This window comes from Xyrauchen texanus, chromosome 24 (assembly GCF_025860055.1).
Source record: "Xyrauchen texanus isolate HMW12.3.18 chromosome 24, RBS_HiC_50CHRs, whole genome shotgun sequence".
NCBI lineage: Eukaryota > Metazoa > Chordata > Actinopteri > Cypriniformes > Catostomidae > Xyrauchen > Xyrauchen texanus.
In genome coordinates, this window is record NC_068299.1 from 5,242,525 (window position 1) to 5,259,016 (window position 16,492).

At 38.9% G+C, this 16,492-nt stretch overlaps 1 protein-coding gene across 1 annotated transcript in view; it reads left to right on the forward strand.

Moving 5' to 3' along the window:
* LOC127617821 (MAM domain-containing glycosylphosphatidylinositol anchor protein 1-like) overlaps positions 1 to 16,492 on the forward strand; it is a 220,963-nt gene that overhangs the window by 53,761 nt on the left and 150,710 nt on the right. The window contains exon 3 of the mRNA XM_052089915.1: positions 5,074 to 5,213. Within this exon, the coding sequence (XP_051945875.1) occupies positions 5,074 to 5,213 (140 nt within the window). The remainder of the gene's footprint in view (positions 1 to 5,073; positions 5,214 to 16,492) is intronic.

Sequence of the window (16,492 nt, forward strand, 5' to 3'; positions counted from 1 at the left end):
TCACCATAATGCATAAACATGTCCAGACAAAGACTAGACTCACTGCCTGACTGAAGCAGGAGCTTGAGTTTGACTGCCACACCTCCTCACTTTCCCCGTCTTTTACGGCGCTTTTTCCCGGGAAGGATGTACAGAGGGCTGCGTAGGCATGTCGGTAAGGATGCTAGGAAGGGAGGGGGAGAGTCTTTTGGGCCTCTCTGGGGAGGGAGACTAAGTACAGCACAATCGAGAAAGAGTGCTTGGCGATCAAGTGGACGGTCCTCACCTTCCACTTTTATTTGCTGGGATGGGCCTTCACCCTCTATTCAGACCACACCCCTCTCCAGTGGATCCATTGCTTCATTTAATTTGTGTCTGTGCATTTTCTTGATGAAAGCAGATACTGGGTGGGCCACACATAGTTACATCTGGCTGCTGTAAAGTTTATATATGTGGCCTAAATAACCAGATGCATTTAAATGGGCGAGTCACATCTTGTATGGATCTCAAACCACCTCCTTGGTGGTTGGATTGCAACTGCAAATGCTTCTGGGAGGGCTTTTACACTTAGTCCTGTCATGATCAGATAGCTTGCGTACCAAATCATACAATTATGAGGTTCCATTTCAGTTAGGGTACTTCTTTAGAAGGTAACTGACTATGTAGAAAGTAGACATCAAGGCAACTCTCTAGGTTTTGGAGCAGAGCTAGTTGCAAGCTAGTGTTATCTTAAATCTTTCCCTTTTAATGTGGTGTTATGGACTAGAATCTAAGAATCCATATCAGACAGAGGTTGCTACGGATTTCTTTGATGTTTCTAGTTCTTCTCAGTAGACAACCCAGAGTGTTTTCTGTAGCAGAGTGACTGCTGCTGCATACTGATGTGGAGATGTGGTTTGTCTTCATCCCATGATGCACTGGGTCAGTGTGACAGTGATAGATGTTGACCCCGTTACAGAGTTAAAGAGAGCTCATCCTGGACACGGGGCGATCTTTACCGCTGTGGAGGAGGAGAATGTCCAACAATCTTACACACACACAGAAAACATTCACACCTGCTGAAAGGGTAAGTGGGTTTGTGAGGTCCAGCCATACACTAATTATGTGGTGTACCCACAGCTGTTAACGCAAGGACCTCACACATACACACACCTCGCACTTAACAGATCAATAATAATCACATCATGGAGAAATTCATTCTCTCTGTCTTTCAGTAACCACTCTATCGACCACGCTTTTATATTCTCTTATGCACATCCGTAGAGGCACACAGGGTCTCGGGCAATTTTCTGGCCACTCACACAAAGCTGTGCCAAAAGGCTATTAAAACTATATTGTTAGGGTTATTTTGAAGTGGTTTGAGGTGGTATAGTTACTGTAGTGATTCCCAACCAGGGGTACGACAGCAGGGGGTACTTGGAAAGATTTCAATTTTACTTAAACCTATAAAACAGAAATTGTGACTTTAAAATTAAAAATTAAAATCTTTGTCATACAAAAAAATTCAAAACTTAAAGGAATATTCTGTGTTTAATACTTACAACCGACAGCATTTGTGGCATAATTTATTGATTACCACAATACAAATATATACACTCACCTAAAGGATTATTAGGAACACCTGTTCAATTTCTCATTAATGCAATTATCTAATCAACCAATCACATGGCAGTTGCTTCAATGCATTTAGGGGTGTGGTCCTGGTCAAGACAATCTCCTGAACTCCAAACTGTATGTCAGAATGGGAAAGAAAGGTGATTTAAGCAATTTTGAGCATGGCATGGTTGTTGGTGCCAGACGGGCCGGTCTGAGTATTTCACAATCTGCTCAGTTACTGGGATTTTCACGCACAACCATTTCTAGGGTTTACAAAGAATGGTGTGAAAAGGGAAAAACATCCAGTATGCGGCAGTCCTGTGGGCGAAAATGCCTTGTTGATACTAGAGGTCAGAGGAGAATGGGCCGACTGATTCAAGCTGATAAAAGAGCAACTTTGACTGAAATAACCACTCGTTACAACCGAGGTATGCAGCAAAGCATTTGTGAAGCCACAACACGCACAACCTTGAGGCGGATGGGCTACAACAGCATAAGACCCCACCGGTACCACTCATCTCCACTACAAATAGGAAAAAGAGGCTACAATTTGCAAGAGCTCACCAAAATTGGACAGTTGAAGACTGGAAAAATGTTGCCTGGTCTGATGAGTCTCGATTTCTGTTGAGACATTCAGATGGTAGTGTCAGAATTTGGCATAAACAGAATGAGAACATGGATCCATCATGCCTTGTTACCACTCTGCAGGCTGGTGGTGGTGGTGTAATGGTGTGGGGGATGTTTTCATGGCACACTTTAGGCCCCTTAGTGCCAATTGGGCATCGTTTAAATGCCACGGCCTACCTGAGCATTGTTTCTGACCATGTCCATCCCTTTATGGCCACCATGTACCCATCCTCTGATGGCTACTTCCAGCAGGATAATGCACCATGTCACAAAGCTCGAAACATTTCAAATTGGTTTCTTGAACATGACAATGAGTTCACTGTACTAAAATGGCCCATACAGTCACCAGATCTCAACCCAATAGAGCATCTTTGGGATGTGGTGGAACGGGAGCTTCGTGCCCTGGATGTGCATCCCACAAATCTCCATCAACTGCAAGATGCTATCCTATCAATATGGGCCAACATTTCTAAAGAATGCTTTCAGCACCTTGTTGAATCAATGCCACGTAGAATTAAGGCAGTTCTGAAGGCGAAAGTGGGTCAAACACAGTATTAGTATGGTGTTCCTAATAATCCTTTAGGTGAGTGTATATATATATATATATATATATATATATATATATATATATATATATATATATATATATATATATATATATGAAGCATCATTCAAGGTTACAATGAGGCACTTACAATGGAAGTGAATGGGGCCGATTTTTGGATAGCTAACAAGCAGAAATTTGAAGCTTATAATAAAAAAAGCAATTATATTGTGAATTATTTGAGCTGTAAAGTTGCTTAAACCTATAGTTTTTTCAGTTGTCTTAGGGTTTTTAGGCTTCATGGTGTTACATCAGACATGTAAGTTGTAAAATTGGATATAACTTTATAAAGACGAGGTTAGGTAGTGGTAAGAAGAAGAATCGTGTTTACATGCATACTGTTTAAGTCTTGTGGCTACTTTTGAAACAGTAAGTGCTTGCACTTGCGAGTGCCTCACTGTACACACACACACACACACACACACACACACATGTTGTGTTTCCATGTTTTATGGGGACTTTCCATAGACATAATGGTTTTTATACTGTACAAACTTTATATTCTATCCCCTAAACCTAACCCTACCCCTAAACCTAACCCTCACAGAAAACTTTCTGCATTTTTACATTTTCAAAAAACATAATTTAGTATGATTTATAAGCTGTTTTCCTCATGGGGACCAACAAAATGTCCCCACAAGGTCAAAAATTTCGGGTTTTACTATCCTTATGGGGACATTTGGTCCCCACAAAGTGATAAATACACGCCACACACACACACACACACACACACACACACACACACACACACACACACACACACACACACACACACACTTCAGCATGTGGAGTCATGTGTGCTGGGAATCAAACCGCCAACCCTGCAATTAGTGGCCGACCCGCTCTACCACCTGATCCAGAGCAGCCAGTTAGGGTTAAGGTTTAGGGTAGGGAGGTAGGTAGGATATGTTGATTTAAAGCTTGCATTAATCTTCAAAATCTCATATGTTTGGTAGAAAATGTTACTTGTTTTAGGGCCACTTAGTGGACATTTAACTTCAGAACTGATGCAATACGAAACATGTAATATCATTTTGCAAAAATGTCGCCACAGTCACATGACACCAGGCTGATAAATGAATTGCTAAATTCAATAGGTAGCATTTAAAACATTGATTATTAATATCATCTAATGCTTCTAGAAATACCACACTGTTGTGTATATGGGAACATCATTAATGCGAAAATGAAATCCATTATTAAAAGCTACATTTACAGATGTCCAATTTTCAAATTTGAATTACAGTCCTACATCTTGATTTCCATGTACTCAATTCAGTTCTGAATGGTGCACAACTCTGGTAATATCTGAACAGCAGGTTACCTTGGAATAGAAGTTGCTGAGATAAGTGATTTCTATGAGTATAGGAGATTCGTTCTCTTCTGCCGGTTGTCAATGGTGTTAGCATGCGCTCAGCCTTCATTGTGTTGCTAATGAGCATCATTAATTTCAGAACAGTGACTGGCCTCTGACTCCCGCTCAGCCCTGACCACACCATTACACTCACAAATAAAAGGCTTGGTGATTTCCACACATTTCTAAAGACGTCCTCATGCCTCATGGCTTTTTCTGTTTCCAGACTCACTTTCAAATGCTAATCAGTGCATCGTTTACAGTGTGTAGGCTGTCGCAGTACATGAGTTCCTCTCTGCGATCAAAGCGCTCACCGGCCAGTGACTGTCGGGCTCAGCTGCCCGGACCGCTGGCTGTAGTATTCCCCTAGGTCCTGAGTTGGAATTCTGCTCAGAGCATGACGTAAAGCAGCTGGCAAACTCTGCAAGGAAAATATGGTTGAATGCACTTTTGACTCAAAGAACATGAACATGTCTTTTCAAATATCCTTATCACGTACGTTTCCTTCAAAGACTGTGTTGTGAGCATGAATGATTGTCTTTGGCTCATGTTTGTCTCATCAGTGAAATTCTTGATGCACGCAATTTCAATTGAATGAAAAATCATATCGGATCAAGTGTAATATAGCACCTGTTTTGTATGGACTTCCTTTATGGTGTTGTTTGAGGAGTAATGAGAGTTATTGATGACAGAATAATTTTTTTTGGGTGGAGTATTCCTTAGCAGTTTCCCTCTTTGTATTAGTTAGTTACAGTACTCCCCAACACTGCATTATGTCCTCACCACTGCCATAACCTCAAAATGTATTGAAATTGTAAGTGAATAATCGTTCTCTCTCTCTCTCTCTCTCTCTCTCTCTCTCTCTCTCTCTCTCTCTCTCTCTCTCTCTCCCTTTTTTCTCTCTCTCCTGCAGCTCCTGCAAATGCACAGATTGTGCATTCTGGCCAGGCATGTGTTGTTAAAGAGGACAACATCAGTGAAAGAATCTACACCATTAGAGAAGGGGACACATTAATTCTGCAGTGCCTGGTCAAAGGACACCCACGGCCACAGGTAAACACAAACACACATTCACAACATATGTGGCAAAACATACACCAGTGGCACAATGTGTTTTCTTTAGCTCTTACAATGCAGGCTGGGTTTTAGACTACTATTAAAGGGATAGTTCACCAAAAAATTTATAATTTACTCACCCTCATGACATCCCAGATGTGTATGACTTCCGTTCTTCTGCAGAACACAAACAAAGATTTTTAGAAAAATATCTCAGCTCTGTTGTTCCAAAAAGCACATAAAGGCAGCATTAAGGTTTTCCATACAATTCCAGTGGTTAAATCCATGGCTTCAGATGTGATATGATAGGTGTGGTTGGGAACAGATAAGTGAGTATGAATGATGAGAGAATTATCATTTTTGGGTGAACTATCCCTTTAAATTGGGAAATCACACTCTTAAGATCATCTTAAACTTGAAGTATGTAATTTCTGGGTCACTAGCATCAGCAAACGGGACTAAAAAACAATAAGCGCCACAGTTTACACTTTTAGGTGAAATCAACCCAAAAATGGTGTACTTACAATGGCATACCGTTTACACCTTAAGATGCGTCTCGGGTGATCCAATCACATGTGGTCAGGCAAAACACATCACTTTTTACACCTGGTCGCATAAATGCCTCTCCTGTGACTACATGTGCTTAGAATTCGAAGGGAGCGTCCCTGATTTCATGATGACATGCATCAGTCACTATGTAAGTGTGTTACTGCATAATAATAAACCACAAAAAAAGTCATAATACACCAAGAAAGCGAGAGAAAAAAACCCCAGCACACTTATTCTCCCAGATGCATCTAAAATTGAATCTAAGCACAAACGCAACATTTTGAGCAGAATTATCCCTTATTCTAGTGGATTACCTGTATTAAAGTAGCTTCACAAGTTTGTGCTTCTCATCTGTCTAACTACATGTTGATATCAAACACAGTGGAAAACATCCATCAAGTTTTTGGTATCCGTTTTTTTTTTTTCCTCTCTCAGCCAAAATGCATCTTAATACCAGGTGTAAACAGGGTCAAAGTTGACTGCATATTATTCTGGGATACGAAATTTTATCATAAAGAAAATACCCACATCAGCTTTCATTTATGTCTTTCCTTATTTTGATTAAAACTGTTTCCCAGATTTGTTTTCCAAAATCTGCAGGTCACCTTATTATTTAACTATAACTAAAGCATATTGTTACCAGAGCTCCAGTTCAAAGATGTTGAACAAAAGCAAAACACTTAATTCATCATTTTTTGGGTAACTTTCTGAGGTGAATTCACTTTGAATGAAATGTGCCTGATGAATGTGTTATTTATTAGTACATGCTTTGCGCTGGTTTCGCAAGCCATTCACTAAGGAAATTATGCAGATCAGGCAACAGTGCAAATACGCCTGCAAAATCTATGCTAAATGCAATTTGCAAGCAATGTAAATTGCACTGGGGCAATTTTTGTGAATGAAGCGCAATCTATAATGATCCTAATTTACATAGAAAAGAGGTGTGTTTGGACAGAAAGGAATGACAATGACGTAATTTAAATACTTTTAAATACGTAATTTAATTTCAGTGCTGATTGCATCTGCTTAAGCAAGATTATTTACATTTACATATATGCATTTGGCAGACACTTTTATCCAAAGCAACTTACAGTGCCCTTATTACAGGGACAATCCCCCACGCACTTGCTTATTGAGAAAAAAAAGAAAAAGATGCAATCAAAGTGAATGGTGACTGAGGCTGTCAGTCACTAACATCCCACCTATAGTGTTCAACAGAAGAAAGAAAGTAATTGTGGTTTGGAGCAACATGAGCATAAGTAAATGATAAGATAATTAAATGTTTTGTGTGAGTTATCCCTTTAAGAACAGAAATATTAATAATGCACTACACAAAGTACTAAATATAATTATTTAAAAATGTAAGTGACAGAATGGCGTGCATTCATATATCAACACACAAGACAGTATGTTTGTGGATGCTGTTTGACAGAAAGGTCAGCATTCACACACAGCCTTTAGGAATTACTGTTCCTCTTTATTCTCTCTCTCTCTGTGTGTGTGTGTGTGTGTGTGTCTGTGTGTTATATAAGGTAAAAGTGAGTTGAAAACAGTAGGTGTGTAAATGTCACTCCCACAGAAGCTCTGTCCAGTGCCATCAGATCACATAATAAACCCATCTTCCCACACCCATCTTACCAACGACCTTTCTACATATATTAGTTGTCCAGGTTGCATCAGGAAAAAATCCAATCTGATGTAAATTCCATCAGAATGAGGAATTTTCTATTCTAAAATATGATCCACAATTTCCATTAAAAATTTCAGGACATTGTGATGACAACAGGTTGAATATAGGATAATAATAAAGAGCATGAATATAGTCACACTGTCTGAATAGAAACTAATGAGAACATTACTGCATATACCATCAGCCGGTATTGCCTGCGGTGCTGGGCCTTCACGGCTCACTAGACAGTGTGCATGTGTTTGAATGATTAGATATGTGTGTATGTGTGTGATTTAAGGCTCATGCTCTGAATTGGTATTGGTTTCTTTAACTTTCCTGATGTTAAGTTGTGTGCATTAGGGTCAATATGTTTGTGATCTGAATGTACCTGTACTGTACATATACTGTTGAAATAGAGGGACACGAATGATCATGAATTCCATTAATTGGCTCTATCACTCTACTATCTCCTCTCCACCAATAGCTGGTGTGTGATGAGAGTACTGGCACACTATGGCTGGCGTCACATCATCCGGGTGAATGCTGCACACGGGTGGTGGTTGAGGAGAGTCCCCTGTTTACTGTGTAAAGCGCTTTAAAAGTAATATCAGAAAAGCGCTATATAGGTGTAATGTTCACTCCTTCAATTAATTCATTTGAACACTGAGGCAGACACAACATTAAATCTATCCCTTTAAGAAGAGAAATTCATTTTAACCAATAGGAGCTGCATAAAAAGTGGTATATAGGCATGCGGTCACATTTACTTTCAATTATATATATATATATATACAAAAAGACACTTCCAAACATTCCAAGGACAGATTTACACCTCTGACTCAAACACACACAAACGTTTAGGTGCGTTCACTATAGATGGTGACAGTAGCGCTCAGAAAGAGATTTAGGGGTGATGGGGACATTGGGTTCTGGTGTGTGTTCAATCCCAGAGGGAGTGTTGAGTTGCTCTCTGCATTGGCATTCTGCAACTGAACTAAAAACATGATACCCCCCCACCCCCCCAACCCTCCCTTTTTTTACCACATCATGTTTTTTTCTGCTCCTTGATTAACAGAGAGGCAGTAAAGGTCAGGCATCTTCAAAACGACGGTCTGTTTCACTGTCAGAATAAAGTCATACTGTACACACACCATAGCAATTACACTCTAAACTCATTTGTCTTGTTTTTTTAATCCAGTTGTCGGCTGCAAATATGGTATGAGTCTTGACTAGCACTTAGTAAACTTAGAAATAATCTGATTCAGCTTCCATACTGTAAAGATGGAGAGTTCCAAATAAACTATACATGCATAAACCTTGAATAATGAAACTTCATCAAACTACACTTTATCTATATTAAAACATTTATAACGTCAAATTACAAAAATACACATAATTGCCAAATGAATAGAATTTTAAGGTAAACTAACTACCAGATGTTAGTCCATCAACTAGACCAGCACAAACTAACACTGACTACCAGATCAGTATCAATATCTAGATCAGTGTAACCGGTCCTACTCGCCCTCTCCGAACCGACGTCTCCGGCGTGGGAGGCGGGTGCGCTAACAAGGAGGCTAAAGGCTACAGCCTTTAGCGTCAGTCACTAGTGCACCTCTTGAGGTCAGGAGAGTGAGGTTTACACACTACACAGCTATCTACCAGATGGCTCCCGTTACACTCACCCCCCTAAACCTCACTCCCATCCAGGTCACGGCACCACTGGTCCTGGTCGCCCGCTCCAAACAGGACTCGAACCAACATCTCCGGCGTGGGAGCCGGGTGCTCTCACAAGTAGGCTTAAGGTTACAGTCTCTAGGAGAGTGAGGTTTACACACTGCACACCAGCTGGCTCCTGTTACATCAGCATAGATTTTCATGGTAGTCTGAGCCAGTCTTCTTTAAGAGTTGTACTCTGTGTAACGTTTAAGGCAGTCAGCTCAGGTTTAGAATTCTGGTCTACTCATTGTGCATTTCTAGGATCCTTCCAGCTTGTAAAATTCCCCCGAATTATTCAGGATATAAGCAACATGTTTGGTCAATTCAGATAAATTGGTAAATGTTTTGACAGTCATCAACAGAGGAAAATTGTACTTCTAAGACATTGCTCTTTAATTGTTCAATAGTTTTAATAGATTTCTGATTCTTCTCATTTAAGAATCAACTTTGCGTCCTAAATTTCTTAGGATAAATCTATGGACACAAATGAGACCATTGTTGAGAATATAGAGCTATACAATAATTATGGCATAGTCCTCACTGAAGAAAAAACAATTGGAGCTGGGTTTACTTAAAAAAACAACAACAACCTAGGAAACATTTCTATGCAGATGTTGCTAGTAGAGTTAACAGAAGATATTTTCAAGTATGCTTCAAACAATTCTTGGTGGCTTCCATTTAAAATTATCAATTAAAGTTGCAATACTCTGCTATAAGTACATTTTACTCACTTTTTATTTTATTTGGATATTTCAAGCAGCCTGGACTGGGAAGAGAAATCGGCCCGGGATTTTACATAGCAACCGTCACAGCAACTGTTCGCTGTCCTTTTCTGCATATCGCCATTTTGTGGTCCGTTCTGCATAACACGGCGGCTCATTTTAGCTTACTGCAGCCCATTCGGCCCGTTTCGCGGCCAACCCACTGGCCCGCTCGGTTCTCCCGATGGCCAGTCCTCCCCTGATTGGCTCCAAAATGCATCAAGTATCCTATACTTGCACAATGCACATCATTGTTTTCAATATCATTTGTATGTATGTTGTGTCTCTTTCTCATTTGTGAGTCACTTTGGATAAAATGTCAGGTAAACAACTAAATGTAAGCACATCTTAAAACATGGTACTGTCTCTTTAAGAACAGCACATCTCCTCACATTGAACGCAAGGTAGTTTTGTGCAGTTTTGGATAGATGAAGATACATTACAATGACATGACATAATACTATTATGTAGGATATTGTTTTGTTTTTTGACAAAGACGATATTAAAAATATTTCTTATCATAGACCTAGGCTACACATTGTCCTGGATTTCACTCAGTATTAACATTTATTGGGACTGCCAAATTGAATGGGATAGGAATAGGAATAAACTGTATTCCTGTTGTGATATTAAAACTTGTATTGTACTTTTGCTTCTTTTCTTAAGAGGTGATGGATTACTGCTGAATGCATTACATTATGAAAGGAAATAAAAGCTATGAAGCACATTTCTGCTAATTAAAAAATTGAGACCTATTCATTTCGCTGACTCAAAAACATGATTATAATTAAGAACCTGCTGAAATATAGCATTGTATCTTATGGTTATTAAAAACCTGCTGCTATCTGTTTTTATCTGATAGTTGCAAATAAATGCAGATTTTCTCACATTTGACAAATTAATTACAGTATGATGCACACATATGTTAGATGCAAAATGGATTTTAGTCAGAATAAGAAGATGAAATATGAAGAATTAATTTACTGCATTACCATTTTTGTCCCCCGCCTTTCGCCCAATGTTAGCTGGGATAGGCTCCAGCCCCCCGCGACCCTGTACACAGGATAAGCGGTTGACGATGGATGGATGGATGGACCATTTTTGTCTAGCTGGCAGGGCAGAAAATAGAATTTTGAGAGTACTGGTCTGTTCGTTATAGTGCTTGTCGTAATGTTGTGCCGTGTTTGGATTGAACGGAACCATTTTTTATATTGAAATGCTCCCTCACCTGACTTTATCAACCCTTTATCAATTCACGGGTGTGCTTCAATGGTCACATTCACGTGGATATGAAATGCTGCACAATGTATAGTACATTTTCAAGCCATATTTCATTTCGGATGACTGTACGCACTGTTCTGCGAGTCCACCTAATGTAATTTTTTGATACAGATTCGGTTCCTGCTCCATTTTAAACCAATTAAGTTCTCTCGGGCGGTATTGAATGCCCACCTCCGACTTTGGAGCTGGCTAATCATAGTGAAGATTTTGGGGTGGCACCTGGGATGGCAAATGGCGCAAACTTTCAGACAGCACGCATACATTTAAAAAAATGTAATCACTTATATTCTCTACTTTTCAAATAAGCTATAGTTTTTTAATGCAAAAATAAATAAATAAAAAAGGTTAAAACAAAAAGATCAATTAAAAATGAAGAGTTGTATCAATGACATATTTTTTTCTTCAATTTTTTTCCCCGCTCTTGTTATCTATGATTTGCCAAAGGTCATCACAGGCCAACTTTGGCCCACGGGCCCTAGTTTGGGCACCGTTGACATAAATGAAATAAAAACACACACACACACACACACACACACACACACACACACACACACACACACACACACACACACACACACACACACACACACACATGTAGTGTTTCCATGTTTAATGGGGACTTTCCATAGACATAATGGTTTTTATACTGTACAAACTTTATATTCTATCCCCTAAACCTAACCCTACCCCTAAACCTCACAGAAAACTTTCTGCATTTTTACATTTTCAAAAAACATAATTTAGTATGATTTATAAGCTGTTTTCCTCATGGGGACCAACAAAATGTCCCCACAAGGTCAATAATTTCGGGTTTTACTATCCTTATGGGGACATTTGGTCCCCACAAAGTGATAAATACACGCTCACACACACACACACACACACACACACACACACACACACACACACACACACACTCAAAAATATAAAACTGTTTATAGTTGTTGATTATAAACATATACTAAAAACTTTTTATTTTTTAAAATATGCTGAAATAATGCGGGCCGATGGATTTAGCATACTTTAGATTAACAAACTATGAGCTCATGGTAACTGCAATTATTGCATTGATCCAATTGCGTGAGGGATTCACATCGATCTCAAACCCTCGCTGCTCAGAATCAACCAACAACTACAACAACTGCGGTAAGTCATGGCATCGGATCATGTTATTTATTCCTGCAATGCATGTCACATGTTTACAATAGCCTCTTCCATCAGCAGTAAGGGATTCACATGTGATAAATGTAAGGAATTAGTCAGGCTGACGGAGAAGGTTAATGAGTTAGAGACACACATCCAAATGCTAGTGGAGTTCAGTGAGAAAGAGAAGCGGTAGATACTGTTTTGGATGCGGGAAGTACAGACAGGAAAACACACACTTTGGTTCCGGCTGTAGAGTCCCCGCAGTAGGATGTTTAGGTGACGTCTCGGCGGCATACTTGCTCAGCAAAGCGACACCACTCTCCCGTTCCTGTTAGGGTTTCCAATCGATTCTCCCCACTCAGTGATGCACCCACTGAGAATCGTGTTGAAAGAGCCTTTGTTATTGGTGATTCTGTTGTAAGGAACGTGGAAATAGAGACTCCAGCCACTATTGTTAAATGCATTTTGGGTGCCAGAGCATCTGACATCAAATTAAATTTACAAGTGCTGGCTAATGCTAAATGTAAAAATTGTTATTCATGTCAGCACTAATGATGTCTGGCTTTGCCAGTCAGAAATCACTAGAAATAATGTTAAAGAAGTGTGAATTTTCCAAAATGATGTCAGACACTGTAATATGCTCTGGCCCCATCCCTGCTCATTCGCGGTGATGCGGTTTATAGTTATTAGTGTCTTTGAATGGCTGGATGTCTAGAGTGGTGTCTAGAGAATAGAATAGGATTTATAGACAATTGGAAGGTTTTTGGGGTAGACCTTACCTGCTGAATAGAGACGGACTCCATCCCTCCAGGGATGGTGCCGCTCTTTTCTCTAGTAATTTGTTTCATAGTCTTAATATTGATAGTATTTGACTAACTGGGGCCCAGTTCAGGAAGCAGACAAACTGGTTAATCTGAATGTCTGCTAGCTGCCTTGAGATGTCACACAGGTCACATAAACTACAACACATAGAGACTGTATCACCTAGATATCATATAGAAACTGTGTCTGTTCCCTGAACTACCAAACACAAAACCCTCAATAAATAATTTAGAAAAAATGTGAATAAGCTAAACCTGAACAAAACAAACAAATTAAAGATAAACATCATATAAAGATAGGGCTACTAACCCTATTAGATCTCGTTCTACCAAAGAACTAATTGTAAATGAAATTATTACAGATCATAGTTTGGATGTGCTCTGTTTGACTGAAACCTGTCTTAAACCGGATGCATATATTAGTTTAAATGAATCTACTCCCCAGGTTATTGTTATAAACATGAGCCTCATCTGAAGGGTCGAGGAGGAGGTTTTGCTACAGTTTACAGTGAAGATTGTGGTGTTACTAAGAGGACAGGATATAAATTTAAGTCTTTTGACATAATAATGCTTAATGTGACACCGTCAGATAAAGATATACATAAATGAAAAAAACTCTGTTGTCTTTTACCCTTGCTACAGTATGTAGATCACCAGGGCCTTATTATTATTTCCTTGGTGAATTTGCAAATTTTTTATCAGATCTTGTAGTTACTGAGCTTTAAATGCTGGTGATTTCAACATTCACATAGATAATGAAAATGACACATTGGGATTAGCATTTATCAATATTCTCAACTCTCTTGGAGTCAAAATGTAACAGGACGAACTCTTCACCATAATCATACGCTAGATTTAAATCTGTCATATGGACTTGATAATATAGAAGTTGTGCCACAGAGCGATGACATCTCAGATGATTTCCTCATCTCTTGTCTTGTAATCTTCCAGATCTATCTCATACACTCAGTAATCCCCAAAGCCTAGAAGAACTTAATGATATAACAGAAAAATAAATACAGTCTTCTCTAGCACTCTTGATAGTGTCGCCCCCCTTCGATGAAAGTCAATTAAAGAAAAAAGCCCTGATCCATAGTACAATGATCACACTCATGCTTTCAAGAGAGCAGCTCGGTAAATGGAGCGCAAGTGGAAGAATACAAAATTAGAGGTATTTCTTCGTGGATGGAAGGATTGTGTCTGTAGATAAAGACAGGCACTTAAAGCTGCCAGGTCAGCATATTTTAGAAAACTCATAGAAAATAACCACAACAATCTTTACAAATTTAGGTGTTTATTCAGTACTGTGGCTAAATTGGTTAGGAATAAAGCCTCAACAGAACCAGATATTCCATCACAGCACAATAGTAATGAATTCATGAATATTCATGAATAAAATTGAAAGTATCCTAAATAAAATTGGAATTATGCAATCATCTGCCACAGTACCTCAGAAACAGTGTCTCATAATTTTCCTCACTTGCAACTTCAATCTTTTGCTGTCATGAAGAGCTAACAAAACGTATCGAAACATCAAATGTCACAACATGTTTGTTAGATCCAATACCAACCAAGCTCTTAAAAGAGGTATTCACTGTAATCTCAGAACCTCTTCTTAATATTATTAACTATTTGCTATCTTTAGGACATGTTCCAAGAAACTTTAATATGTCAGTTATCAAACCTCTCATTAAGAAGCCACAACTTGATCCTGGAGAACTGGCTAATTATAGACTGATTTCAAATCTCCCGTTTATGTCACAAATATTTGAAAAGGTAGTATCCTCTCAAATATGTTAATTTATACAGAGAAACAATATATATGAACAATTTCAGTCAGGATTTAGGCCTCATTACAGTACAGAGACTGCACTTATATGCTTTTCTCCTTGTATATGCTTCCCCTGGGAGATTATCTGGAATCGTGGAATAAGTTTCCATTGTTATGCTGACGATACACAACTTTATATTTCTTCAAACCTGTTGAGATTTCACAAGTCTCAAATTAGCAGAGTGTATCAATGAAATAAAAAAGATTGGATGGCCAGAAAGTTCCTTATTCTCAATTCCGACAAAACAGATTACTAATTATTGGAACTAAAATCTCTAAAAGTAAGACACTAAAATATAATTTGACTCTCGAAAGATGTACTGTTGCATCGTCTTCAACAGCGAAGAACTTAGGTGTTATATTTGATACCAATCTGTCCTTTGAAAATCTAATTACCAATGTTTGTAGAGCAAACAGCATTTTTACTTCATATGCTCTCTGTTGCTGATGCCGAAAAACAAGTTAATGCATTCATGACCTCAAGACTAGATTATTGTAAGGCATTACTGGGAAGATGTCCAGCAATGTCAATAAATAAACTTCAATTGGTTCAAAATACTGCAGTCAGAGTGCTGACGAGAACCAAGAAATGTGATCATATTAGCCCCATTTTATCGTTGTTACATTGGCTACCTGTTAATTTCGTATTAATTTTAAAATTCTGTTCACTACGTACAAAGCTTTGAATGGTCTAGCTCCGCAGTACTTAAGTGACATTCAACCACGCTATATTCCATCACGATCATTACAATTGCAAAATTCTGGCCTTTTAATAGTTCTTAGAATATCAAAATCCACAAAAGGAGGTAGATCCTTTTCATATTTGTCTCCTAAACTACAGTTTTCGAGATGCAGACACACTCCCTCAGTTTAAGTCTAGACTAAAGACTCATCTATTTAGCCAGGCATACACCTAATTTATCCTTCAACTCACAATTAGGCTGCTTTAGTTAGGTCTGCCGGAACCAGAAACAGTGATCCTGATCTATAACCCTGCAATAAATTAAATGGCATCTATGCTAATATTATTTTATTTGTTTCCCTGTCTCAACTTTGGGACTCCTATCCTGAGGTCACCAGAACCAGCTGGATCCAGCTCCATTCCTGCTTCGTGTTGGACTTCACTGCTACGTGTTGCTGTGGGATGATGACAAATAGCAGCCGGTGCCAGGCAAACATCACTTCAGTCTATTACGATGGACTTCTGAGGATGAACTGATGCCAACTCCAACCATAAGACATGGGATTTCATATGCCAGAGCGTGAACCTTGGATTTAGGATAGACCTCACAAAAATGACCAGCCAGGTTGAAATGCGATGCACCTAACTGACCTCTGCCTGCATAACCTCGGTCTAATGATGGACTACACTCTTGAAATGGAATACATAGACTATCAATTAATTAACAACAAAACCCTTCATCAGCCAACTAATAAGGACAATTGCATCTATGTGAACTTTTTCAGTTAATCCAGGATGCACTTCAAAGACATTAGTC